This window comes from Panthera uncia, chromosome A2 (assembly GCF_023721935.1).
Source record: "Panthera uncia isolate 11264 chromosome A2, Puncia_PCG_1.0, whole genome shotgun sequence".
Classification (NCBI taxonomy): Eukaryota; Metazoa; Chordata; class Mammalia; order Carnivora; family Felidae; genus Panthera; species Panthera uncia.
Genome location: NC_064816.1, coordinates 50,981,237 through 51,009,014, shown reverse-complemented (window position 1 = coordinate 51,009,014; position 27,778 = coordinate 50,981,237). Strand labels below are relative to the sequence as shown.

At 40.2% G+C, this 27,778-nt stretch overlaps 1 protein-coding gene across 3 annotated transcripts in view; it reads left to right on the top strand.

The window, feature by feature from the left end:
- Positions 1 to 27,778, top strand: part of VGLL4 (vestigial like family member 4) — a 164,006-nt gene that overhangs the window by 58,184 nt on the left and 78,044 nt on the right. The window contains exon 1 of one of the 3 annotated variants that reach the window (XM_049642749.1): positions 26,681 to 27,358. The exons of the other annotated variants lie outside the window; for them this stretch is intronic. Coding sequence (XP_049498706.1) covers positions 27,277 to 27,358 — 82 coding nt within the window. The 5' untranslated portion in view covers positions 26,681 to 27,276. Of the gene's footprint in view, positions 1 to 26,680; positions 27,359 to 27,778 lie in introns of those variants that run through there. 3 annotated transcript variants of the gene reach the window in all.

Genomic DNA, 27,778 nt, shown 5'->3' with positions numbered 1-27,778 from the left:
GCCTCAGGACCTTTGCACTTGCTGTTCTGTCAGCATAGAATGATCTTCCTTCAGATATCCTCATGGGTTATTGCTTCCTTTCCTTCTTATCTTCACTCAAGTGCACCTTCTCAGAGCAACCTTCCTTGTCCCCTGCCTTGTTCCCATCTGTGACTTGACTGCACATTCCTGCTTTATTTTTGTCGAACTTGTCTCTCGCATACATTAGAATGTATGATCAATGAGACCAGGATTTTTGTCTTGTTTTATGCGTTACAGAATCTCCACTGCCTAGAATGGTGCCTGGCATGTGGGAGGCGATCAGTAAATATGTGCTGAATGAAGGAATACCATCTCATCTTTCCCCAAACTGGTGGTATTCTGGTGTAGGGTTAGTCACCTGCATGTACGGACAGGACTTGGTTTTCTTTATAGGAGACTGATCTGGTAAGGGATCTCCTTCCTCCGCAGCTGCTTAGCCAGTTCCCTCTGCCCACTCAGAAGTTACTCATTCTCTAGGTTGTGGGCCGGCAGTATGGTATAAATTGGCTTTGGCAAAGTTACGAGTGCATGAAGGCATGTTGGGATTTGAATATGGTGAAATTTTTAGAGTAAGTGAAGACATTAAAATTTTTTCATCTTGGTAAGCAACATTTGGAACTGTATTTTGGAACTCATCAAATTTATCAAAAAACTTAACTAGAGACATTAAAGGAAACTCCCTGTAGTCACGACAGAATCTCCAAAAAGTGCTACGTATGCCCTGTAAGAAATATGGGAAGATGCTGCCTTAGAGGAAAAAGAGAATGAGAATTCACTTTGGCTAATTGAGTGGTCAGTTTTATTTTCTGAGCGAGAATTCTGTGAGTTGTAGGCATTTGGGGCTGGGAGAGTTTCAACCAAGAAAAGGCCCATTTTGGACAAATCTCAAAGGTTAAACATCTATTCTGATTTCTGGTGAGATGTTTAGTTCCAGAACTATATTCTCTTTGAGGAAATTGTTTCCAGTAATAACTCTTGACAAGTCTGCCTCTCTCACCAAAGTCTAGACTAGTGTCTCTTTTATGTGGAAAGCATTTTACCTCTGGGGCATATCAGAAACCCTTGGAATGGCTTTTTACAAATAACTCTGTGTGCGTGCGTGCGTGTGTGCGTGTGTGTAGATATATGGAGGTATATATATCTTCAGAGATTTTAATGCAATAAACTTCTATAACTCCTGAGAGACAAATGACAGAAAATAAACCATTAGTTGATATTTAAAAAATGCTACAAGCGTTTTGTCATTTGCTTTTTGCTTATTTGTTAAAAATTGGAAAATATATACAAAACAATAACAAAAGCTACCTGAAGTCCTTCCTTCTGCCTATAAGATGATTTACTAGTTTTGGTGTATAGGCTTCAAACATTTTTCTGTGCAAGTGTATACTAAATATAAAAAAATAGAATTATATCTAATATAATATTTATGTATTGTTAGCTAGATATACACTATTTTATTTTATTTTATATTTTAAATGTTTATTTTTTGAGGGGGGAGAGGCAGAGAGAGAGAGGGAGAGAAAGAATCCCAAGCAGGCTCCATCGAGCTGTCAACACTGAGCCCGACGTGGGGCCCGAACCCACGAACCGTGAGATCATGACCTGAGCTGAAATCAAGAGTCAGACGTTTAACTGAGCCACCCAGGGGCCCCTACATCATCTTTGTAAATGCTTACATTATGTAGATGTTCTGTAATTTATTTTGTTAGTTTATTAGGTTGTTTTCAGTTTTTTTAAATTATAAATAATGTGGTCATGTGTATTTTTGTATATATATGCGTTTCTGTGTTAGGGAGGTTTTTAAGGTGGTTTGCTAGTTGTGGGACAGTTATAATAATTTTTCTTCAAATACTAGGACATGTCACAGTTTTGTTTTGATTTGTATGTCATATAGGTATTATCACTAAGGTAGAGAATTACTAAGGCAGAGAATCTACGTCTATTTAACTGTATTTAAAAATTTTTTTTTAATGTTTATTATTAAGAGACAGAGACACACAGAGTATGAGCATGGGAGGGGTAGAGAGAGGGAGAGATACAGAATCTGAAGCAGGTTCCAGGCTCTGAGCTGTCAGCACAGAGCCTGACACGGGGCTTGAACCCACAAACTGCGAGATCATGACCTGAGCCGAAGTCAGACGCTTTAGTGACTGAGCCACCCAGGCTCCCCTGTTTAACTGTATTTTAAAAGAATTGCCTATATTGGAAAAAAAAAATACGTAAGGTTGGGATTGTCTTAGAAAACTGGGATAGATGGTTACCAATTACTGGTATATTGGTGTGAGCTCATTCCCTGCTTTGTACGTAACCCTGGGCTGAGATAATTGATTTTCTTAGTGAGAACCTGGCTTAAAGCATTCAGGAACATTGGAGGAAGGCTGAGTTGTGGTTCTACGTGCACTCTGCTCTGAGTGTTTATGTAAATAGCTGTTCTGTGATTGTCTTCCAAGTAATTGAAAATTAATTATTTATAAGGGGCAACCGACTTAACCAGAGCTTTTAATTAATATTCTGTTTCTCCCAAACAAATAGGAGTGCACTGCGATTGCTTCTTGTAACTACCCTGGGTAGTTTAGCCTATGTGTGCCTATGTCATTGAGTTTAGATAGTTAGGTATTTTAAATTGACAACAAGTTAAAATGTTTATCTTGATGAGATAATAGCAATTTAAAGGAGTCTGTTTCCAACTGTGATCATACCATAGTTTTACTTGGTAAAATTCCACAAGCAAATAGAATTTCAATTATCAGGTAATTTACTCTCTGGATTCTTATGCATAGAATTTCTCTGTTGAGACAGCCCCTGCCGCCGCCCCTCCCCGCCCCCCATTCTAATTTTTCTCAACTACCTTTTGAAACTTACCTAGTAAATAGTATTCAGTGCTATGTGGTATCTTTATTTTGTTTTTGCATTGTTTTGGTTTATTTCAATTGCTCCTGGAGCAAGGAACATAAAGGAGGGAATTAAGTTACATAATCTAAAACAGAAGAAGCAGAAGAAAGTAGAGACTCAATAGTGTAGAAATATCAGATCATAGGAATAAGTAATCCGTTCTGTTGGCCAGCTGTCTCCTGAAATACCGTGTTCACCTGTATACCATTTTTAAAAGAGGGTCAGTAACATGGGGCGCCTGGGTGGCTCAGTCGGTTGAGCATCCAATATGGGCTCAGGTCATGATCTCCCGGTTTGAGCCCTGCGTCAGGCTCTGTGCTGACAGCTCAGAGCCTGGAGCCTGCTTCGGATTCTGTGTCTCCCTCTCTCTCTGCCCCTCCCCTCCCCTCCCCGCTCATGGTCTGTCTCTCTCTGTCTCTCAATAATAAATAAATGTTAAAAAAAAAAGAATTAAAAAAAAAAAAAAGAGGGTCAGTAACAAACTCCATTCACATGAAGAAGGAAGTGGAATAGAATGATGCAGGGTTAGAACTGAGATAAGAGTAGGGGTGCCTGGGTGACTCAGTCAGTTGAGCATCTAACTCTTGTTTTCGGCTCAGGTCATGATCTTGTGTTTTGTGGGATCAAGCCCCAGATTGGGCTCTGCACTGACAGCACAGAGCCTGTTTGGGATTCCCTCTCTCTGGCCCTCATCCCACTCGTACTCTCTCTCTCTCTCTCAAAAACAAACAAACAAACAAACAAAAAACTGAGATAAGAATTGAAGGAACTAGGGATAGAAATAGGAGAGCTGATTTCTAAATGACAGATATTCTTGTTTTAGCTGAGGGAATAGGCTTATCCAGTGTTGTTCCAGTGGGTCTAACTGGGATCTGGGAATTGTAAAATCCTGTAAAATCAATTACAGGAATTGATTTTAGTTCATTGGAAAGAAGGAATGTCTAACAGTAAGAGTTGTCTAGTAATGGAATTACAAGCTCCCAGATGAGATGCTAAGCCCCCAATAGCTGGAGCTGAAGGGGGGCCACCATCCACTCGTGGGTCTTTTGTGCAGTGATTTCTTCAACTCTAAGGAGGTGGTGAGATACAGATAACCCTCAGAGCCTTTCCAACTCGCAGATGCTTTGTTTGTTTGTTTATTTATTTATTTATTAATGTTTATTGTTGAGAGACAGAGAGAGACAGAGCATGAGCATGGGAGGGGCAGAGAGAGGGGGAGACACAGAATCTGAAGCAGGCTCCAGGCTCCAAGCTGTCAGCACAGAGCCTGATGGCGGGGCTCAAACTCACAAATCGCCAAGACCACGACCTGAGCAGAGGTCTGATGGACGCCCAACTGACTGAGCCACCCAGGCGCCCCTCAGATGCTTTGGTTTTTATACATTGGTCAGTGAAATGCTCAAACCAAATACTTAGCCATTTAAGTCTACTTCCTGCCATTTAGTTAAAAAGATTTTAAATGCTTTTCTATTGAGACTTCTGATGGCCATGCAGCCACAGCCTGGCTGCATCCTGCTATGTATGACTCATCCCCTTGCCTTACCATGGGTTGCATCTCAGTGCTATAAACATCCTTCTTCAATCAAAAAACTAAAAAAAAAAAAATCTTTAGTAAGGTACTTGAAGATGTGGATTTACAAAAGAGAATGTCTCAGTGTAAAATTTCTATCAATGCATTAACTTAACAATGAAAAAGTCCATTTCTAAGGCACTGATGATATAGAGAAAGCACCAACTGAAAGACTGAATGTATAATTTCTGCAGTTTATCTAACTGACCTTTTTACCTAAAGGCATAAGAATTCATTTATGAGATAGTCATCGCAGCATTGTGTGTAAAAGCAAAAAAATATGATAAAGGATAACATTCTTCAGTAGGTATTTTTTTCAATTGTGGGAACAATAGTCAACATGCAACCTACCCTCTTAACGCATTTTTAAGCGCACACAACAGGATTGTTAAGTATAGACACCACATTGTACACCAGAGCTCTGGAACTTACCTTGTAGCGCTGACACTGTGCAACTGTTGAACAGTAACTCCCCATTGCCCCCTTCCCCTGGCAACCAACCTTCCACTCTTTCCATGAATTTGACTGCCTTGGATTCCTTATGTAAGAGGAATCATACGGTATTTGTCCTTCTGTGATTGGCTTCTCTCACTTAGCTCCCAGTCCATCCATCTCGTTGCATATGGCAGGATTTCCTCCCTTTTCAAGGCTGAAAAATACCCGTTACATGCATATACCATGTTTTCTTACTGTGTTAAAGAAATAGAAGAGAAGGAGCTCATATAATAAATGAAAATCCTTTATACATTAAGATGGTTGTATTCTGAGTAAATTTTTACTCTTTGTAATATCAAGCTATTAATACATTTTTTTCAAAAGCCTTATAATTTTTAATGTTTATTTATTTTAGAGAGAGAGAGAGCGTGAGCACGCATGAGCAGGGAGGGGCAAAGAGAGAGAGAAAGGGAGACCCAGAATCTGAAATAGGCTCCATTCTCTGAGCTCTCAGCACAGAGCTCAATGTGGGGCTCGAACTCTGAACAGTGAGATCGTGACCTCAGCCAAAGTTGGATGCTTAATCGACCACCCAGGAGCCACCCAGGTGCCTCTCAGAAGCCTTATATATATTATGGATGATATACTTTCTGGTAGCTATTAAGATCTCCATATTCAAGGTACATAGGAACTCGGATCATACAGGTTCCTGAGGGTAGGACTTCTTCAATATTCAAGAAGTTTTATATAGCTGATTGGAGTGATGCATGTTCGGGGTGTCAGTGGTAACCTTTTACTACCTGTCTCTGTTGTTCAGTTCTAGCTCTGGAGTTCTGGACCCAGGTTCTCAGTTGCCATTACTGCCAGCTCTAAGGCGAAACTATTCATAAAGTTTCACAGTTAAGAGAATTATAGCACACTTTTAGTCTAACTCCTTTGTTTTATAGATGAGTGCCAAGCTTCAGAAAGAGAGGGTGGCTTGTCCAAGACCATGCAGGGAACTAGAAGTAGACTTGAAACCAGAACCCAAGTCTTCAGATTCCTGACTGTGTGCTCTTTTATGATCTCTCTGCAAATGTAGTAGATCGGACTATAGTTGCCTTCCTTCTAGGGATTGGTCTGTCTAGAAGCTGCTCTCCTTTGTGGAGCTATTTAGATGGAATTTATACTTCCAGTATAATGGAAAAAGAAATGGCAAATGTATTCTCTTACATTAATGTTTAGCACAGAGAAATTAAATCCATCATTTCGCTAATGTCAGAAATGATGGTAGGGGCATCTGGGTGGCTCAGTCAGTTAAGCGTCTGACTCTTGGTTTCAGCTCAGGTCATGATCTCTCGATCCATGAGATCAAGCCCCTCATTGGGCTCTGTGCTGACAGCTCAGAGCCTGCTTGGGATTGTCTCTGTCCCTCCCCTGCTTGCTCACTCGCCCTCAAAAAAAAAAAAAAAAAGAGAGAAAGAAAAAGAAATAATGATATATAAATAGTGCATAATGACAGAGCTGTCCAAATTCTTCAACATAATGCACCAACATAATTTTTTTTTTATCAGGTATTGCTAATTTAATTTTGAAACCTGGGAATTAAGTGGGATGAATTAGTTGTGATTTCCACCTCCTTTTCCTTTTGCTTCTTTCCCAGCTTATTCTGTATCCCAGACTGATATTCAGACACTGTTTTTATTATATCACTGCCTTCCTCTCCCTAAAAGGAACCAATAGCTGTTCTTGACTATTTTGTGTTGCTGTACAGAGTCACGTCCTGGTCCTCATCCTCTGGCCCCTTTTATCTTTTCAGGTATATTTTCTGTTGCTTTTCACTACCCCAAACCCTTTGCTTTGGTAAACTCAGTGGCTCATGTCATTTTTGTAGCCTGAATATTGTTTCCCCTTGCTATTTTGCTTACCCAACTTTTACTTGTCCCTTGTCTAAAACCTCTTAACTGCTTTGTGGGACCCTTCATAATCTCTCCTCCTGTAGTTACCAAATAATTCTTATTTTATCAGTTTTGGTTATAAAATGTTTAGAGAAAAAAAGTCAGCCAGTGAAGAAAGTCTTTCCCATCTCAAGTTCCTACTTTTTCTCGGGTAACCACTATTAAGTTTCTTTTGTAGCTATTTGCTTTATGGTCACAAAATGGCTGCCTTATCTCCAGGTATCACATGTGCATTCCAGATAGTCAGGAAAGGCAGAAAAAAAATGGTATAATGAGCCCAGACTGACCTTTTTATTAGGAAAAGCAAAAACTTTTCTAGAAGCCAAAGCAGACTTATGTTTACGTCTCATTGGTCAGGCCTGTATTCCCTAGCTACTCCTAGCTATGAGAACTCTGGAATATTCAGTTTTCCTAGTTCCTCTAGTGGAGGTAATAAGGGGGAAGGGAGTTGGGAGTGTATTGTGAGTTAGCCATCACATTGTGTCTACCACACGCCAAGTATTATTCACTTTTTAAAAAAATTTATTTATTTTGAGAGAGAAGGAGAGCTTGAGTGGGGAGGGGCAGAGAGGGAGAGAGAGAATGCCACTGTCAGCACAGAGCCCGACGCAGGGCTCGATCCCATGAACTGTGAGATCATGACCTGAGCTGAAATCAAGAATTAGACACTTAAGTGACAGCCACCCAAGTGCCTCCAAAAATTATTATTATTATTATTTTTTAACGTTTATTTATTTTTGAGACAGGGAGAGACAGAGCATGAACGGGGGAGGGTCAGAGAGAGGGAGACACAGAATCTGAAATAGGCTCCAGGCTCTGAGCTGTCAGCACAGAGCCCGACGCAGGGCTCGAACTCACTGACCGCGAGATCATGACCTGAGCCGAAGTCGGCCGCTCAACCGACTCAGCCACCCAGGCGCCCCCAAAAATTATTTTTATACTGGATTTTTATAAGTTAACTTTACAACAAGCCACTTTACTACCTTCTCCTATTGTTTTCAATACTTTTTCCAACATTCCCCCCCCCCCCCCCCCCTTTTGGCTTCCCAGTATATTATTTTAAAATTATGAAAAATTTGCCTTTTCTATTTCGGTTGTTTTTCCATCTGATCAAGAAGCTTTCAGTTCCAAGTAATGGAAAACTGAATCAAATGATTTTAAAAATAAAAGGAACTTATTAATTCACGTAGCTGAAAAGTCCAGAGGTAGGATGGGCTTCAGGGGCAGTGAGATTCAAAGGATCCTGGTGTTACCAGGTTCTGGCTTCATTTACCTGTGATTTTCTTGGGTATGTGGCTTTGTCCAGCAGCATGGCTACATTGTATAAGCCAGAGGAGACTGTCTCTTCCAGTCTCTTAGGCTTCTTTCTAGAAAATCTACAGCAAACATGTGCAAATCTTGTACTTACCCTTGAACCAACCACTGTGATTTCTTGCAGCCTGTCCTCTGTATACCCAGTGGCGTTTTTATTCATGTCTGTTTCTTTTATTGCTTTTAATGCAGCATCCATTTCTGTCACAGACTACTTTTTTTCTATTTCTTTCCTGAACTCTGCTAGCTATCTTTTCATCTCCCTGTGTTGTCATCCTGTTTCTTAAAAATAGAGCTCTTACTTCAGAGAGGTTATGCCTTTTCTTCTTCTTTTTTTGGTACATATCACAGAGATATATTGGTTCATAACTTTCAAAATTCTGTGCAGCATAATTTCCCTGGTGTGTTTTAACACCTTGTTACTTTTCTTTCCTTCTTTTATCTTGCATCATTTGGTGATGGTTCGTTTCTCATTATTACTCAAAAAAATTTTTTTGATGTTTATCTATTTTGAGAAAGAGAGAAAAGGTGAGTGGGGGAGGGGAAGAGAGAGAGGGAGAGAGAGAATCCCTATCAGGCTCCATACTCAACGTGGAGCCCGACTCTGGACTTGATCTCTCACGAGCAAGAGATCATGACCTGAGCCAAAATCGAGAGTCAGAAACTTAACTGACTGAGCCACCGAGGCACCCCTCGTTCATACCTAGTTTTTTTGTTTTTTTTTTTTTAATGTTTGTTTATTTTTTTGAGACAGAGAGAGACAGAGCATGAATGGGGGAGGGTCAGAGAGAGGGAGACACGAATCTGAAACGGGCTCCAGGCTCTGAGCTGTCAGCACAGAGCCCGACGCAGGGCTCGAACTCACGGACCGTGAGATCATGACCTGAGCCGATGTCGGACGCTTAACTGACTGAGCCACCCAGGTGCCCCCATACCTAGTTTTAAATGGGGCTTGTTCCTTTTGTGGTAGCAATTTGCTGAATGTTGGTGATTGGGGAGCGATTGGGAAAAGTGCTGGTGCCGTTAGCTCGCAGCACTTTGTTATCGGCATTCCATCCTGAGGGTGTTCCTCCTTCCCAGCAGAGCAGGAATTTGGGCTGCCCCACAAAATAGGTATACCCAGGTCCTTCTTACTCTGCTTGCATAAACAAACAAGCCAGGTGTATGTTTTCATTTTTGTGAAGACATTCGTGTAAGATAGCTTAGCTGCTTTGTCCCACAGCTACTCTGATGAAACAGAACCATGCAGTGGACTGTTTTTGATGCTGTTTGGTGTTCTGTGTTCTTGATCTATTATGGAAGCAGAGCTGAAATGAAAGTTCCATTAAAATAAAGCTTGAGTCTTAGAATGTCAAAGTTTTTTAATTTTAAGAATTCAATGTAAATGATTCTTCACCAGCATTTCATATGCCCAGGTCCCCAAAGAGACAGATGACATTTTTTAAACCTATAGCACTGATTGCACAAAAAAATCCTACTGGACTAGAGATACGCTAAAGTGTGCAAGATGAAACTCAGATTTTGAAATTGGGATTGTTTCAGAATTTGAAGAACAGTCTATAGTACAAAGGCAAGAATTTTCATAGTGAATAGAAATCCAGTAGAAAGAGAATTTGGCATGTATTGGGTGCCTACTGGTGCTAGATTTTTTTTTTATCAGATTTTTATTTTATTTTATTTTATCTTATTTTATTTTATATGAAATTTATTGTCAAATTGGTTTCCATACAACACCCAGTGCTCATCCCAACAGGTGCCCCCCTCAATGCCCATCACCCACCGTCCCCTCCCTCCCACCCCCCATCAACCCTCAGTTCTCAGTTTTTAAGAGTCTCCTATGGTTTGGCTCCTTCCCTCTCTTTTTTTTTTTTTTTCCTTCCCCTCCCCCATGGTCTTCTGTTAAGTTTCTCAGGATCCAGTGAGATAAGTCATATAGAGAGAGACAGATACCATGTTTTCACTCTTATGTGGATCCTCAGATTTTTTTTTTTAAATGGTTTAATTTTATTTTTGAGAGAGAGAGAGAGAGAGAGTGCAAGTGGGAAAGGGGCAGAGAGAGGGAGACACAGAATCTGAAGCAGGCTCCAGACTCTGAGTTGCTGGCACAGAGCCAGACACGGGGCTCGAACCTACAAACTATGAGATACATGACCTGAGCCGAAGTCAGCCTCTTAGCTAACTGAGCCACCCAGGCAGTCCTGGGCTATTTCAGAGTTAATAAGCAAAGAGGTTGACTCTCAGGGAGCTCTTGGTCTGTAGGGAAGATAAAGCCATGCATGATTATAACAGACTGTATTAAATAGCATGTTAGAAGTGGTGGCATCCAAGGAGAATGATTAGTCTTTTTTTAAATGTTTATTTTTGAGAGAGAGAGAGAGAGAGCACAAGCAGGGGAGGAGCAGAGAGAGAGGGAAACACATAATCTGAAGCAGGCTCCAGGCTCTGGGCTGTCAGCACAGAGCCCGATGCGGGGCTCAAACTCACCAATGGTGAGATCAAGACCTGAGCAGAAGTAGGATGCTTAACTGATGGAGCCACCCATAGAAAGATCAGTCTTTTGAAGGTGTTAGCATTCTCCCCATTTTTCAAAGATGGAGAGCCAGATCCAAGGCATTACATAATACATGTGTACTCACATAGCTGTTCTGGGACAGATCCAAGATTGGAACCTGCTTTTGACTAGCTCCTGGCCTCTTAGGATTGCACATTTTAAGTATTTCAATATTTGAAGTTACTTTTGCCCTGAGTAATGCCTGAAAGTTCACTTAATATGCCTCTGGAAATCTCATTGAGCTGTATCAAATATTTTATTTTGTTGATGTCTTAGGAAATACTGTTGGGAACGCTTTGACCCTCAAGCCTTCTTTGAAACTCTGTTCTTGTGAGGGTGCAGACAAATGCCACTCTCTTTATGAAGCCATACCTACATCTCTTCAGAAATAGGATCTCTCCCCCCTTTGCTTCCTATTGTTTGTCTGTAGTTCTTGTTGTCTGTCTTCAGTTGGAAGCTCTTCAAGGACAGGGACTATACCTTATTTATGTTTGGGCCCCAGTCTCTTCTAGGCCGGTGAAGCGTTGTGAGCATTAACATGGCACTCTGGTGGTATTGTGTATGGATGTCTTGCTTGCTGTTTGTTTAGGGTCCCAAAGACAAGTGAACAGTGCTTGGAGCCAGGAACATTGTACCTGTGCTGGGTGGATTTTTACCTCTACTGTGATCCTGGGCAGGATCACTTTGTACCTGAGGCTTGGAGGGTAGGGGTCAGTTTGTATGGGTAGTCTTGTAGGATGGATGTCTCTAATTCTAGAGCTCGGCAACACTCTTTTATCAACAATAGAAATGCTATATAGTGTCTTCTATGTAGTGTCTTCTATATAGTGTCTTCTGGCAACAGCCAAATAGAACTTTTCAGGTCTTCAGAATATTTTCACCTTCATGTACTCGGTGCACATAGTGGGCGTTTAAGTATTTTATAACTGCATATTAGGCAAGTTATTCACACTCTCTTATCTTTTGTTGCTTGCTGACTAAATGTGCATTTGCAAGTGAGAATAGAAGGCTTGATTTTTCTTTCATGGGGATTAGTGGGCCACGTGCCAAGTGTTAAAAGAAAGGTCTAGAAAGAGTTCATGTGTTTCTTTTCTCTCTGGCCTTCCCAGTTTATTAAAATGGGCAGCTGGTTCTTTAATTAATCATGATATTCGATCAGTGAACGCACTGCAGTGCTCTGTCATAGGATGATTGGAAGGTTTGATTAAACACGAGGAAAGCGGTTTTTTTTTTTTTTTTTTTTTTTAACGTGTCAGCCTTCCAAAGGAAAATGTATTGGGGTACCTTTCCTTGGTGGTTCCAGGCCAAACTAGAAGTATTTTAGCCTGCTCTTTGGAAGCAGATGTATTTTTAGAGCATCTGTAAATAAAATACGGTCATTTGGTTATTTGTGCGGGAAATGGCACTCAGTGTGCAGGTGCAAAGCTGTGTTTTCTCATGTTTCTCCTTCTCTTTTTAAAACTTGTTTTACTGGGAAAATGGAGAAGAAAGAGCAGGAAGAATCGTTTGTTTTGATGCCATGTAAATTGGCATTAGTGCAACAAGGATCATAATTTTCTTCTTGGCAGCATGTACCGCGGGGCTGTTAGCACAGATATTCTGTAACAGGAATCCTTGAACAAGTAGAATTTCAAAGAACACTGAGAGCCATTCAAAAGTAATAGGATTATATGTGAAACGTTTAGGGGTGGTTAGGCTGCTTAACCCTCTAGTAACTAGCCTTACCTGGAACTAGAGACAACCAGGAATTTTAGGTCTTTTCGTTTTTTAAAAGTTTGTTTATTTGAGAGAGAGAGAGAAAGGGAGAGCAAGCATGAGTGGGGGGAGGGGCAGAGGGAGAGGGAGACACAGAATCCGAAGCAGGCTCCGGGCTCCGAGCTGTCAGCACAAAGCCCAAACACATGAACTACGAGATCATGACCTGAGATAAAGTCAGCTGCTCAACTCACTGAGCCACCAGGGCGCCCCTAGATCTTTTCATTCTTATTGATCTGAAAAGCCAGATCTCCTCTAGGTAGTGGTGGCTTGGCTCGCCTTCGTGTTCTCCCCAAGAAATGTAGAACTTTTGGTTACTTTAAGCCCTCTTGCCCTTTGTTACTATTGTTAATTCAAACTACCAGGAAATGATCTAAACAATATCTTCATGTCCATTGTTAGGGTAAAAGTGTGTGTGTGTGTGTGTGTGTGTCCTCTTTTTTTTTTTGCCCTGGGAAGTATAGCAAACACACTCTCTCCACATGCCTTCAAGTCGGAAAAACCTAAGAAAAACCTCCATAAACCCAGCAGCAACAGTCATCTCTAAGTAATAATTACTGCCATTTATTATCCAAAACATGAAATTCTGTCTTGAGATTGCAAATGAACGTGGCAGCCTAAGGTTGGGTATGGATGAAGGGCAAAAGGGAACAGAGGAATTACCCAGAACCTTAGAATTTTAAGGCTGATGTATGCACCATAGAGGTTGAAGGAAGAATGTTGTTTATTGAAGGGGGATGTATGGTGCATTAGAAAGAAGAAATGAGGCTTGGGGAAATATGTAAGTAAAGGAAGTACATTTGTGTGAGGTCAGCTGAGTAAATCCGCTCTGGTGTCAGATCCCTGTTTTTAACGCAGTCTGCAGGAGAAGATTTTGTTCCATTTAAATAATGGAGAAGTAGTCGCCGTGATTTTTAAATATTTGACAGCTTTTAGGGTAAGGTTGCTAAATTTAACTGAACATGCATCGAGGTCATATTTTTAAAGTTAAAAAAGATGTGTGCGGATTCCTTTGGGTGTGCAGATTCCTTTGCAGATCCACAGCTGTCTTAAATTACTTTTCCGTCCTCAGGATGCACAGAAGAGGTATGTGGCAGGGGCATTCCTTGACTCTCAGAAATCCACATAGGTCTAATTAAGCATAAGGAAACTGCTAACCGGCAAAAAGTCGACCTTTGTTCCCGCGTTTTTATAGATGTTTCTGTTTGAAGTTCTTTGGGAGTCGGGAGTGGGCAGGGCAGTCTAATGTCTGAACAGGCTCTGCTTCTCCTCACGGGATACCAAGAAACCTCATCATCTGTGGAAAGAATGGCAGTAATAATTCACTCCATTTGTATGTGCTTTGTAATTCATGCATCGCTGTAATAGCTGTCCTTCCCTGGGTCCTTGGCTGCCCTATGTAATGGGCAAGTGAAATTTTATCATCCTTCTTTTGCAGATCAGGAAATTGAGGCTGGAAGAAGGAAAATTCTCTAGGGGATAGGAACCTAACTTTTCTGACTGACTCTAGTGCTTTTTTCCTACTGGAATGCCAGTCTGAGATTGCAGAGTGCAAGGGGTAAGCTTATCATGGCTATCAGCTTCCAGTTTTACCTTCTTTCTCCTCTTTTGCCTCCCCATTCCTGGCTTCCTCTGTGGATGGCCCTATTCCCCTACAGCCCTTCCTCCTTGGATTAGCCCTTAATTCCTAGGCCCTCTTCTCCCTTTCCTTAGGGTCTGCCTCCCCTCCCTCCAGGGCTGTGGTTTACTCTTCCTGGGTCCACAGTACTCACTGATTCCTCAGGAGGCTGGAATATCGCTAGTCTTCTAAGTCTGGTTAGAAACCTAGTTCTATACTGATCACCTACCAGGTGCCAGACAGTGTGTATGGACTGGGGAAACAGTGATAAGATAGATATTAATCAGAGGACCATACCAATGTGACATTACAGCTGTCTAAGTCCTCTGAAGGGAGATTCATGGTGCTCTAAGTCACTAAAAATTCACCATCACCGGCCTTGACTAGACATACACACTGTGGAAATGCTACTCTGCTCCACCAGTAAATGCCCTGTCTTGTTTCCAGGACCCCTCACACACTATACACCCTTACCCACGTGAGGATAAGTAGGAAAGCCTGGTGTATGCATTTCAGGTCTCAAAACAGTTGAATATTGGCAGTTTATAAATTTCTGGTTTTATTCTGGCTACTGAACGTCAGTGGTTGAAGAAGGCTGAGAATGCGGGGGCTCAGTTGTCTCTTACACTGTGTAAAGTCAAATTATGGGGTTCACAGTCCAGCTTCTCAGTGGAAATGAGGTTGAGCTGTGTCTAAAGTTGGCTCACGTCGCCCCCTAGTCCTGTCCAGGAGTAACTCATTGGGATGCCCTTGAACTCTGGAGGGTGTGAATGGCAAGGGGTTTCTTCAGCGTGATGCTCTTTTACTAATTTCAACTCAACATCCCCACTGCAGAACTCCTGAACCTCAGGGGGACGGGCCACATGTGAGAATTATATGGGGAGCTATTTTTAAACTGTACTGAGCACAGCTGTTTCCTGGGTGTAAATTCAAAATACATCTTTCAGGGCCCCACTGTGTCCTTCCCCAGATTTATTTATTTATTTATTTATTTATTTATTTATTTAAACGTTTATTTATTTTTGAGACAGAGACACAGCATGAACGGGGGAGGGGCAGAGAGAGAGAGGGAGACACAGAATCGGAAGCAAGCTCCAGGCTCTGAGCCATCAGCCCAGAGCCCGACGCGGGGCTCGAACTCGCGGACCACAAGATCGTGACCTGAGCTGAAGTCGGACACTTAACCGACTGAGCCACCCAGGCGCCCCCTTCCCCAGATTTATTAAATCACCTTCCAGATAAGCCTTTCAGAGCCTCCTGGGTGATGTGTATCCAGGATTGGAAACTGCTCTTCTGGCCAGTGGATTTCTGGTGGCCCTAAGACTGTAACGCCCTCTCAGAAGCATCAGTGAAAACGTTGAAGGATGGTTGACAGGGCAATGCATGTAAATCCATCCTTGGAAAAATTGAATTGTTTGTGTTGTGAAGAGAATTTGATGGTATTGACTGTTATTTGACTTAATTGAATATTTGCAATCAAAACCTCTTTATTCTACTTGATACTAAATATAGTTGACTGGGTGAAAAAAATACAGTCTGAACCATCTGCTCGCTTTATGAGGACTCTTGTTTTCCCTCACGGGTTTTAGGTCACTAATCCAGGGAACTTTAAATGCCTACTCCTATAGGAGTTTAGGAGTATGTTTAGGCATACCCAACAAGAAATAAGACATGACCTAACTTCAGAGAGCTCACAGTGTTGTGGGGAAGATGTATTTGTTTAAAAATTTTAAGGTACAGTTCTTACAGGTGCATGTTAATCTTAACATTGCCAATGATTTATTTTTTAGACCCAGTTTTTATTCAGTGGCATTTTGCAAAGCTAATGTGAAACTCATCCCTTGCACGTCAACAATCCTCGTGGACTTAAAAAACTCTCCTTATTTTTAGTAAACGTAAGACCTTCGGTGTAGTGAAAAAGCACAGCTTCAGATCCAGACCTACCACTGTTGTGTGAGTTTGGACAAGGCACTTAGCCTCTCTGATACCTGTTTCCTCATCCTCTAAAACTGTGATAGTACCTAGTAGCATGGTTGTGAGGATTAAAAAAGAGACAAGGTATGCGAAAGAAGGTAATGCTGCACCCTCAACCATGCCCAACATGCAGCATGTGTCCTTTGTCTTCTGTCCCTTCAACTTTAGGGAGAAAATAACCTATTGAGAAAATAGGAAATTGGCCTCTTGAGCTGTACCAGCCGTTGATTGTATGGCTAAGGAGAAGAATTCTAATAATTGTTTGCTTAAACCAGGGTTTTTTGATAATGACATCATTGCCATTTTGGCCTAGCTAATTCTTCGTTGTGGGGGCTGTCCTCTGTATTGTAGCACGTTTGGCAGTGTCCTTGGCCTCCATCTGTTAGATGCCAGTAAGCGCTCCCAAGTTATGACAGCCAGGCATCGCCCAGTGTCCCCCAGGTGGGGGGCAGCACAATTGCCTGGTTGAGAGGCACTGGCCTAGACTCTTTCCCTCTGTCCGTGTGGTGAATCCTGTCCTTCTGCCTCGTACGAGCATTTAGGAGTTTTACTATCGGGCAGGGAAGTGCAAAGTAAAACCACAGTGGGGCTGGTCCGCACTTAGCAGAGTAGTGGGAATGAAAAGGTGGAAAAGCAAGGATGTGGAGCACCCTAAAGTCCCTACGCTTCCGGCAGGTGTATGTATTGGTACAACTGCTGCGTTGTCACTGTGTCCAACTACACTTGTGCGTCAACATGGTGTGTCAACTATACTTCAGTGGAAAAGATTTAAAAAATGTAAAGCTGTAAAAAAAATAAAGTGGGAAGACATATATTAATCTGATTTCAGTTCTCATCAGAAACAACAACAACAAAAAAAACCCAAGGCAGCCGTATGCTCACCAAAGACATGTGCTAAGAATATTGGTGGCAAACATAATTAGAATAGCCCCCAAATAGAAACTGCCGAGATGCCCATCAACAGTGAACTCGAAGAAGTGTCGTCTCTTAAGGCAACAGAATGCTATACAGCAGTGAAAAGGAATGAGTTTTCAGCCACATATAAAAATAAAGGCACCACTCATAAACAAGTTGAGAGAATCCACTCACAGAAGAGTCCATGGCACACCGTTCTATTTGTATGAAGTGGTCCAAATAATTTACACTGGTAAAGGTTAGGATAATAATTACCTTATGGAGGTAGTTACTAGAAGGGGGCACAGGCAGGGAGGCATTAAAATTCTCTTTTAAAATGCCTGCTGTGGGATCTGTGTTCTAGACTGGATCCTGACTGGGTGCGTGGGTGATTTTGGAGGTGGAAAAATGCTGTGTACTAAAGCACTGTGAAGGCAGATTGAACTGTTAATTGAAGATTGGGTCACATATTGGGGCTATCAGTGATTTTAGTCCTTCGTATGTTAAATACCTGGGACTTTTCCTTCATTGGATTTCTTCTCTGATTTTTACCATGGAAAGCAGTTCTAGCCAACTGTGAAGGGATACATCTATGGGTGATTAGGATTTGTGAGAATGTGAACATCAGAATAATATTTTATTTGTGAGGGTCCTTTGGATGGGATTTACTGAACCTACGTTGTTTTTAGTAATGAAAACCTCTAAAATAATAATAAAATGTTACAAGAAAACATTTGTGTCATTAAGCATATAAGGTACTAGTTGTAAAACTAATGTTATGGTGTTTTGCAAGAGATTTCTCCTTCCTTAAATGCTAATTGATTCAATTCCTTCTCCCAGTACTGATTTATTCTGATTTAAGACTACTGACTTATTCTGATTTAAAACATTATTCCAAAGATATCACTTGAATATATATATATATATATATATATATGTATATATATATATATATGTGTGTGTGTGTATGTATATGTGTGTGTGTGTATGTATATGTGTGTGTGTGTGCATGTAGATATATATATTGATTCACTATGTGGTACACCTGAAACCAATATAGTATTATATGTCAATTGCACTTCAATATATATATATAAATATATATATATATATATATATAAAATATAAAATAGTACTTTTAAATACTATTTATATCTTAAATCATGTTAATAAAGCAGATTTCCTGTTCAGTCACTTGAGAACAATTGAACTAGTTTTGTTGGTATTTTAATTTTTGCAGAGTTTAGTGACAGTTCAACTGTTTGTTAAAAGATATTTGCTGTGACTTTTAAATAAAATAGGAGGCTCATTGTGTGACTTTTAAATAAAATAGGCTCACTGTGTTTGAAATATAATGTATATCAGATGAGAATGGCCCAAATTGTGCAGTTTGCCTTCTCAAAATTATCTTTGCATTTTAAAATTCACCCCTAGAGGGTGCTGTTGTATTGAAAGTTTAAATCTTTGTTTTGAAGAACCATTTTAAAGTTATTTTTAGAGTACTGTACATATATTTGTGTTAAAGTACTATTATATTACAGCAAATAATCTAATACTTAATTGAAGGTGAGAGTGTTTTGGGGAACCTGACTGGCTCTCTCAGTCAATGGAGCGTGCAATGATCTTGGGGTCGTGAATTTGAGCCTCATGTTGGGTATAGAGATTACTTTAAAAATAAAATCTTAAAGTTGAGAGTGTTTTAACTTAGAAATGGCACTATTTTATTAACAATAAAAGTCAAGACATATAGCTTAATGGTTTTTGCTTTTGTGAAAAATTTGACAAAATACTGTTTATTTTTCATCATTTCACTGTGAGCAGCTCCAAGTTAGAGAAATAAACAATATTCTACTGTATACTTAGGAAGTCTTTCCTTGAAAGGAAATTCAGTGATCTAGGAAGCCTAATAGATATGTAGGTTCACCTCATGGATACTTGAGGCCTTTGACAATTGTTTTGTTTTGGTATCTCCTTCAGCTCAACAGCTATGTTTTTGAAGACCTACTGTGTGCAAAGCAGCCTTTATAAACTGGTTGGGGAGAGATACATAAATTATCCCATAGTCTCCCTTGTTTTAGAATTAAGCGCAGTATATCTAAAATAAGGTGGAATGATACAGATTAATCTGAGCTAATGGGGTTCTTAGAGAAGTTGGGATTGTAGCTAGGCCTTCAATGAGCCACAGAACTTTGCATTCTAAATAATAGTTAACAGAAAAGGAAGTTTGGTTTCTTAAGTCTTCTTTCTTGACACGGAGTCTAGTTTCATTTAAGACTTTTGAATTTAAGACATTTTAAGACTAGGTTCATTAAGACCTTTGTCTTAGTAATTACTATAATTAGATAAAAAAGGGAAAGTGCCTTGACCAAGGAAGTGTTGTGCAAGCATCAACATCATCTTTACTCTTGCTGCTGTCGTATTATTTTGAGGAATGTACCCATAAATGGCAGTGGATTCTAGAGATGGTTTGAAATATTTTTAGACAGCCAACTTCTTGTTCAACTGATACATTAAGTCAAGGTATAGTCAAGCTTCCTTTCTTCTTTTGGTTAGGTCTGTTGTGATTGTTATATATCAGGATACAGTGATTTGAAGAGAATAAATGCTCAGTGAAGAGAATACTTTAAAATGAAAACACTAGCTAAGTATCTAACTTAGAATCCTGGGAAGAAGAGAGCAGTTAAATCCTCTGGAGGAGCCAAATAACGCAGTAGGGTTATTTATATTTCCCAGTGTCTTTAAAGAGATTATTGTTAGACTTAACATTAAAATATTCCCTTCTCCATACATGTCCCCTGATGCTTATAACAGCATTGTCTACAATAGCCAAATTATGGAAGCGGATTAAGTGTCCGTCGATGGATGAATGGATAAAGATGACGGGGTGTATGTGCACAGTGGAATAAAAGAGGATGTAAACTTGCCATTTGCAACAACGTGGATGGAGCTAGAGAATATTATGCTAAGTGAAGTAAGTCAGTCAGAAAAAGATAAATATCATATGATTGTGCTCATATGTGAAGTTTAAGAAAGAAAACAAATGATTATAGGGAAAAAAAGAGCGAGAGAGGCAAACCAAGACTCTTTTTTTTTTTTTTTAATTTTTTTTAACGTTTATTTATTTTTGAGACAGAGAGAGACAGAGCACGAACAGGGGAGGGTCAGAGAGAGGGAGACACAGAATCTGAAACAGGCTCCAGGCTCTGAGCTGTCAGCACAGAGCCCGACGTGGGGCTCGAACTCACAGACTGCGAGATCATGACCTGAGCCAAAGTTGGCTGCTTAACCGACTGAGCCATCCCGGCACCCCGAAACAGACTCTTAACTATACAGAGAACAAACTGATGGTATTAGAGGGGAGTTGGGTGGGGGATGGGTTAGATAGGTGATGGGGGACTAAGGAGGGCACTTGTTGTGATGAGCACTGGGTGTTGTATGAAAGTGTTGAATCACATATTATACACCTGGAACTAATACTACTCTGTATGTTAACTAACTGGAATTTAAATATAAAAACTTAAAAAAATCCAAATGAAAAAAAAGTTCCCTTCTCTCTACATGTTCTAACGAGAGCATTTTGTTTTTAAAAAAAGTGTCTGGAGAGTGAATTTGATCTCCCAGCTTTTATTAAGCAGCTCACAGTTTTGGTGATTCTATTCTGAATTGGTAATCCACTCTCTAGCAAATCCAGTGATTTAACCTAGTAACCAGCCTGGGCTGCTGTCACCATTTGGCCATCATTTTCCCACAAAGATGTTGAGATGCTGCCATGGTGAATACTTAGGGAGCACTTAGTGTATGCTGTGGGGAGCTTTATACCAAAAACTGAAGCTCCATTTTTTCTCTCCAGAAGCTTAGGGTCTGTTTGGGGAATCGATACTAATACATGAAATAACAGGTAAACAACAGAAGACAGAAAGCATATGCATACATGTCTATGTGTTCTGAAAGTTTAAAGTACAGGGAATTTCTCTTTTTTAAATTTTTTAATGTTTATTTATTTTTGAGAAAGAGAGAGAGAGACTATGAGCAGGGGAAGGGCACAGACAGAGGGAGACACAGAATCCGAAGCAGACTCCAGGCTCCGAGCTGTCAGCACAGAGCCTGACGTGGGGGTCGAACTCACGGAGTGTGAGATCATGACCTGAGCTGAAGTCAGATGCCCACCTGACCGAGCCACCCAGGCACTCCCGTACAGGGAGTTTCTTTTTAGTTTCTTTAGGACATCTTTGAATAAACATCTTAAACATCTTTGAATCTTACAAAGGTCTCATGTTTGGCATCTTTAGTTGTTAAATCTAAATTAAAAGGGTGTATTGTGGTGTTAAAAAAAACAAACAAACATATGATTCACCACTTAGGCCTTACCAGGGCATGTTTTCTCATTATGCACCTGCTTTGTAATAAGTGGGGAACCTGCACCCTCACCTTGATTCTGTATGGAAATATACTCTTTGTAGGTAAATTAGAAATACAGAAAAATGTCAAAAATGCCCGTCACTCAAAGACAGGCACTGTTATTTTGATACTCTTTACTGTCTCTTTAAGACATACACTTTTTCTCTATGTATGTGTATATATTCATTAATATAGAAGCAAAATTGGTGTCCAGAATACACACTGCTTTTATATCCTATTTTGATTGTATTCAGTTAACCTATGTAGTACTGTTATACAGTACATAGTATAGCACTTCCTCGTGTCATTCTATTTTTTTTTTCTAATTTTTTTAACGTTTTATTTATTTTTGAGACAGGGAGAGACAGAGCATGAACAGGGGAGGGTCAGAGAGAGGGAGACACAGAATCTGAAACAGGCTCCAGGCTCTGAGCTGTCAGCACAGAGCCCGACGCGGGGCTCGAACTCACGAACTGTGAGATCATGACCTGAGCCGAAGTCAACTGCTCAACTGACTGAGCCACCCAGGCGCCCCTCGTGTCATTCTATTTTCGAAGGAATTATAGCCGCATAATATTCTGTCGTTAGTATCCGTAGCTTGATATGATGTCAGACTGCTTTGTAGAAAGGCATTTTCTGTTTATATTTCAATAGCAGTGAACACAAATTCTACTGGCATCTCACCAGCATGAAATAAGATGCAAAAGTCTTTTTTGTTGAATTAGGCAGATACAAAATCACTTGATTTTTAAAAATGTATTTCTTTATGAATAAGATTGAATAGTTTTCAAAAATGTATTGGTTATTCATTTCTTTCTTTTGTTCTTTGCTCATTTAAAAAATATTTAGATTCTTTTGTTAACTTGTTTTAAGTGTTCTTTTTGGAGTGCCTGGGTCGCTCAGTTGGTTAAGCGTCCGACTTTGGCTCAGGTCATGATCTCACAGTTCGTGAGTTCAAGCCCTGCATCGGGCTCTGTGCTGACAGCTCAGAGCCTGAATCCTGCTTCCGATTCTGTGTCTCTCTCTTTCTCTGCTCCTCCCCTGCTCATGCTCTGTTTCTCTCTCCTTCAAACATAAATAAAAACATTAAAAAAAATTTTTTTACATGTTCTTTATTTATCAAAAACATCGATCCTTCATCTACCATGATATACGTTACAAATGTATTCTTCTGTTTTGTTGTTTTACTTCATTTTATGGTTTTCAAATGTACAAAAACCTAATAAACTTTGTATATTCAAATTCTTCAATATTTTCCTCTGTAATCTCTTTCTTTGATTTAAGGTGTTTTTGTTTCAGGCTTAGAAATTGTTTCCCTCTTCCAAATTAGGTAGTCTGAACATATTCTTACTGGTTTTTTGTATTAAAAAATTTTTTTTAATGTTTATTTATTATTGAGAGAGAGACACAGAGCGTGAGCAGGGGAGGGGTAGAGAGAGGGAAGACACAGAATCTGAAGCAGGCTCCAGGCTCTGAGCTGTCAGCAGAGAGCCCGATGCAGGGCTCGAACTCAAAAACTGTGAGATTATGACCTGAGCCGGAGTCAGTCGCTCAACCAACTGAGCCACCCAGGCACCCCTATTCTTACTGTTTTTAAAGTTTTTCAGCAAAAACTTTATTGCATTATCTGTATAGTGCTACTTATTCTGTACTAGGACCACCCCCAACATGTTCTTTGCTTTATATTTTAAATATCTAATAGATCAAATTTCTTTAGTGTTTAAAAAAAAAGGTAGACCTTCTTACCTGTTTTTTTTTTGTGGATAAAATTTACAACCATCTTTCCAGTTTCCTTAAAAACAATTCTGTTGGTACTTCAATTATGAATATATTATTAGCCTGCAAATGAACTTGAGAAGCATTGACATTTTCCAGTATTTGGATTGCAGCCTGAAGTGCATTCAGAATCTCGATGAGTGTTCCTCAAATGTGAGAACTTGTGGCACCAAAAGATATCGACAGAATCCAGTTTGGGAAACCTTGTTAGGTAATACAGTGTGTGCTGGGGTGGGCCGTTGGATGGGGAATCTACCTGTGAATCCTACTGTGTAGCCTTACTGATTTTATTCAACAAGTATTCATTGATGGCCTACCATGTGGCAGGTTTATGCTAGACCTTGAAGAAGTGAAGAAGCCATAGTTCTTGCTCTTGAAGTCTAGATGTGGTTAGGATAGAAGTATATACCTGGTAAGATGATAGGGGCAGGGAGTGAGGACATGGAAGGAAGGGGGTTCCCACTGGATGAGAGGGGCGTATGCCAAGTCTTGAGGGAAGAATGGGTGTGTTTGCTGGGTAGACAGGCCGGAAAAGTCTTGGACAAAGAGAGAACATATGCACTGAGAAGTGAAACAGTGTGGTTTTAAAGTAGGCGATTCAGTGTGCTTCAAGCACGAGGTGAAAGATGTGCGGAGCTGGGCTGAAGGCCGTCGCTGTGGAGGGAGTTCACTGCGCTGCAGTCCGGCCATTGTAAGTAGCCAGCCATCTGCACAGGGCTTCTCACACCGTCTGGGTGGAAAACTAGGGTTTTCGTTTTTTGTTTTTTTTCCTGCCAGGCTTTATTGATACTTTGTAAAATACAACAAAACTCAATAGCTAGAAATATGGAAAAAATAAACCCTCATTTAAAAATTTTTATTAAAAAAATTTTTTTAAATGTTTATTTATTTTTGAGACAGAGAGAGACAGAGCATGAAGGGGGAGGGGCAGAGTGAGAGGGAGACACAGAATCCGAAGCAGGCTCCAGGCTCCAAGCTGTCAGCACAGAGCCCGACGCGGGGCTGGAACTCACGGACTGTAAGATCATGACCTGAGCCGAAGTTGGATGCTTAACTGACTGAGCCACCCAGGCGCCCCTAAAAATTTTTTTAAAGTAATCTCTGTACCCAATGTGGGGCTCGAATTTACAACCCCAAGATCAAGAGTCGCATGTTCCATCTACTGAATCAACCAGGGGCCCCAGCGCTCATTTTTTAAAATGAAGATTTAAGAGACATAAAATTACTCTGTCAAACTGCTATAAAAATTTGGAAATGTGCACTCTCCATTTCTGTATCTCTCTCTTATGGATAGTAGCATCCATTTCTTGAACCCCTCTGTGTACCACTTGTGAGTAGCACCACACTGGCTTCCTACATGAGTAGGGAAGATGTGTCTGGGTGCTGGGAATTTTGCCACAGATCATTCTGAACACAAATCAAGGTACACTTATGGGACCCACTCAGGCTGAGAGAATCCCATTGTAAGTGACACAGGGTCATTTAGGGGAAGTTACTAAGTACTCCTATCTTTACAACTGTTTTTGTTTAAATCTGGTTAAAGCACTATATTTTATTTTAAGTTTATTTTTGAGAGAGACAGAGACAGCGTGAGTGGGGGAGGGGCAGAGAGAGAGGGAGAGAGAATCCCCAGCAGGCTCTGCACTGTTAGAGCATGGAGTGGGGCTCAAACTCACAAACCATGAGATCATGACTTGAGCCGAACCAAGAGTCGGGTGCTTAACCGAATGAGCCACCCAGGAGCCCCTAAAACCACTATATTTTTAAAAAGAAAACCTTCTCAGAAGAAGGGTTTAAAATGAAGTATCTTAAGGGGGGTAATTTTTTTTTTTTTCCTCAGATAAAAGCAGTGGTTTTTAACCTTGATTGCATATTAGAATCACCCAGGACTCTTCAGAAATGATACAGACCATGGGTCTCACCTCCTCAGATTAGTTTGGGATGCCACCTCAGCACTAGGATTTTTTTAAAGTCCACGTTAATTCTAATATGCAGCCAGCTTTCTCCCATAGGGGACAGGCTAATGACTCATCATGTTTTTTGATTGAGACCTTATGTCAAAGAACAGCACAGTGATTGTACTCTACAACTATCATTTGAATTTGATCTGATGCTTAAAGATATTGAGATTGTTTGAAATGCAGTAATCTGTGTATAGTAGATGCTCTAAGAGCTTTTTTCTGACCCTCCCTGTCAAATGCCATTATTTTAATTATAATTGATAGTATATGTATCTTTTCAGCATAGCTTATTCAGACTCTAGGATATGTAACCTAGTGTTAATAAATACCCTTATAAATTAAAGCTTCATTTTTCTGTTGTCTGCTTCACCTACAGCTATCCAGTGATGGCAGTAGTATTGGGTATTGTATGAATCTCCTGATAAGACTTGATTAGAACAACTTGCTGTGTGCATGCCTATTATCCAAAATGCAACTGTCGCTGGATTTTTAACATAGCCCTTGAAATTATTTATTCAACTCTTATTTTAGCATATTAAAATTTGTCTGCAAATTGTCTTGGTCTACAGTATAACACATTCCTTGATATTTTCTAAGTCTCCAAATAGCATACAATAATATCAACATATGAACACTTCCTTTGGTGAATTATTATTCTATTTGTGGTGCCAAGAGCTAGCTACAGTCTGCAAAGACAAAACTATTTTTCCCCCTATTTGCTGGTGTGCTCTTCATGTGCCAAAGGCTCTGAACGTTCAGTGATTTACTCATTCAGTAAACAGCTTTTGGGTACCTGCTTGTGCTAGATATTGGAGATATGCAAAGTTTAAGGCTCTGGTCCTTCCAGTAAGGAACAGCATAGCAGCATGCTACTAGCCACGAATACACAGATGGAACAGCTTTCATGTGTGCAAAATGAAAATAATTTTATTCTGCCCCACAGCCCATAATTTCAAGTAGGCATTTGGTTTTGGGTATTATCAGTCTTACTTGCTTAATCGTCCCTCTCTCTCTGTTTCTTCTTTCTCTCTCTTTCCCTCCTTGTTTTTTTTTTTTTGAAAAGTTATTAGGGGAAAAAAAAATCCTAAAAGTAGTTCTACCAACTGTTTTGGGGTCATGGGCCAGTCATTTAATCCCTCTGAGCCTCAGTTTCTTCTGCTGTAAAAAGGTGATACCATCCCTGCCATGTGAAAAACATCCCTGCCATGTGAGTTGTTATGAGGATTAGGAGAGAAGTTACATGTTAACATTAACATCAAAATTTGAAACACTGTTAAAGTATAAATGGATATTATAAAACAATTTTGGAAAGAAAGAAAGAAAAAAGGAGCCTTACAAATATGGGTGGAATATATCCCACAGCAAAACCACTGTGGGTTTCTGAACCCCAACAGGAAGGTACAGCAAAGTTAAGTTCCACAGACGTTTGCTTCCATGATGGATTTTTTACTTTTTACTCAGCTCCTGAAAAAGAAACTTCCTGGGTTTTCTTTCTCCTCCTCCGGTTGTGCAGTGGCAAGCCTGCTTCCCGTCAAGAGCAGCTCTGCACGGCCCCTCTGTGCAGGCTCTCCACCTCCTCTTTCTCTTTCTTTCAAACACTTAATACATTTAGAGACTGATCTTGTGCAGAAAATATCCCTGACATTTGAAGAGCTCCAGGGATTCAGTGAGCATGCTCCGTGCTCCCTCCCGCTGGGAAGAGGAAGCTCGTTTACATACGAGTCATACCAAGCATAGCCAGCATGTCAGCGCAGTTAACTTGCAGCGGGCTGTGAGGAAAGCGAGCGTGGCTTTGTCCTAGGAAATGTGCTTCGTGTTTTTCGTTTCCACTCCTTTTTTATTTCGAAGAAAGACGCGTAAAGACTTCAGAAACGGTTTCTAAGTGCTTGATTGAGGATACAAAACATAGACCATCTACAAATAAACCCTTGAAGGGTTTTGTGCGAGTTTGATTTTTTTTTTGTGCGTGTGTTTTTTTTCCCCCCTCTTTTTTTGTTTTTCTTTTTCTTTTCTTTCTTTTTTTTTTTTAACTTTTACATACTTTGTTTTGATCATCTGAGGCTGGGCCTCCCGTCTTTGTGAAGTTTAAGAGAAAGCCAGGAGCTACTCAACAGTAACTGATTTTTGAAACGTACTGTTTTGGGGCGAAAGCAGAGAGCTGGTTTTCTGTGCTAGCCCAATAAATGCTATTTATGAAGATGGATCTGTTGAACTACCAGTACTTGGACAAGATGAACAACAATATCGGCATCCTGTGCTATGAAGGTAGAGGTTCTGTTCTAGAAATTGCTCTTCCATTGCTTTTGTCAAGGCCACTCCTCCTTTAGGGTTCTGAATGCCTTCTGTGTATTTTGTTCTCTTTCTTGGGATTTCAGGGGGCTTTGAAAGGCGAGTGTCTGTTATGTACTATTTTCAATACAAAGTTTGTTGTTTCCTATCTTAGCCTTCAGGGTTACGGTGGGGGAGGGAAGGCGGTGAAATATAAACTGTTAAAAGTTTGCTTTTTGCTTGCAACATATTAACTCTTCAAATTTTTAACTCTTGATTATATGATTATTTTTTATTTCTGTTGCTGTTTTCTTTAGAGGAAGAACTTCCAGGACCCAGTAAAAGTTAAACGTGTTGTGTTTTTTTTTCTTTCTTTCTTTCTTTCTTTCTTTCTTTCTTTCTTTCTTTCTTTCTTTC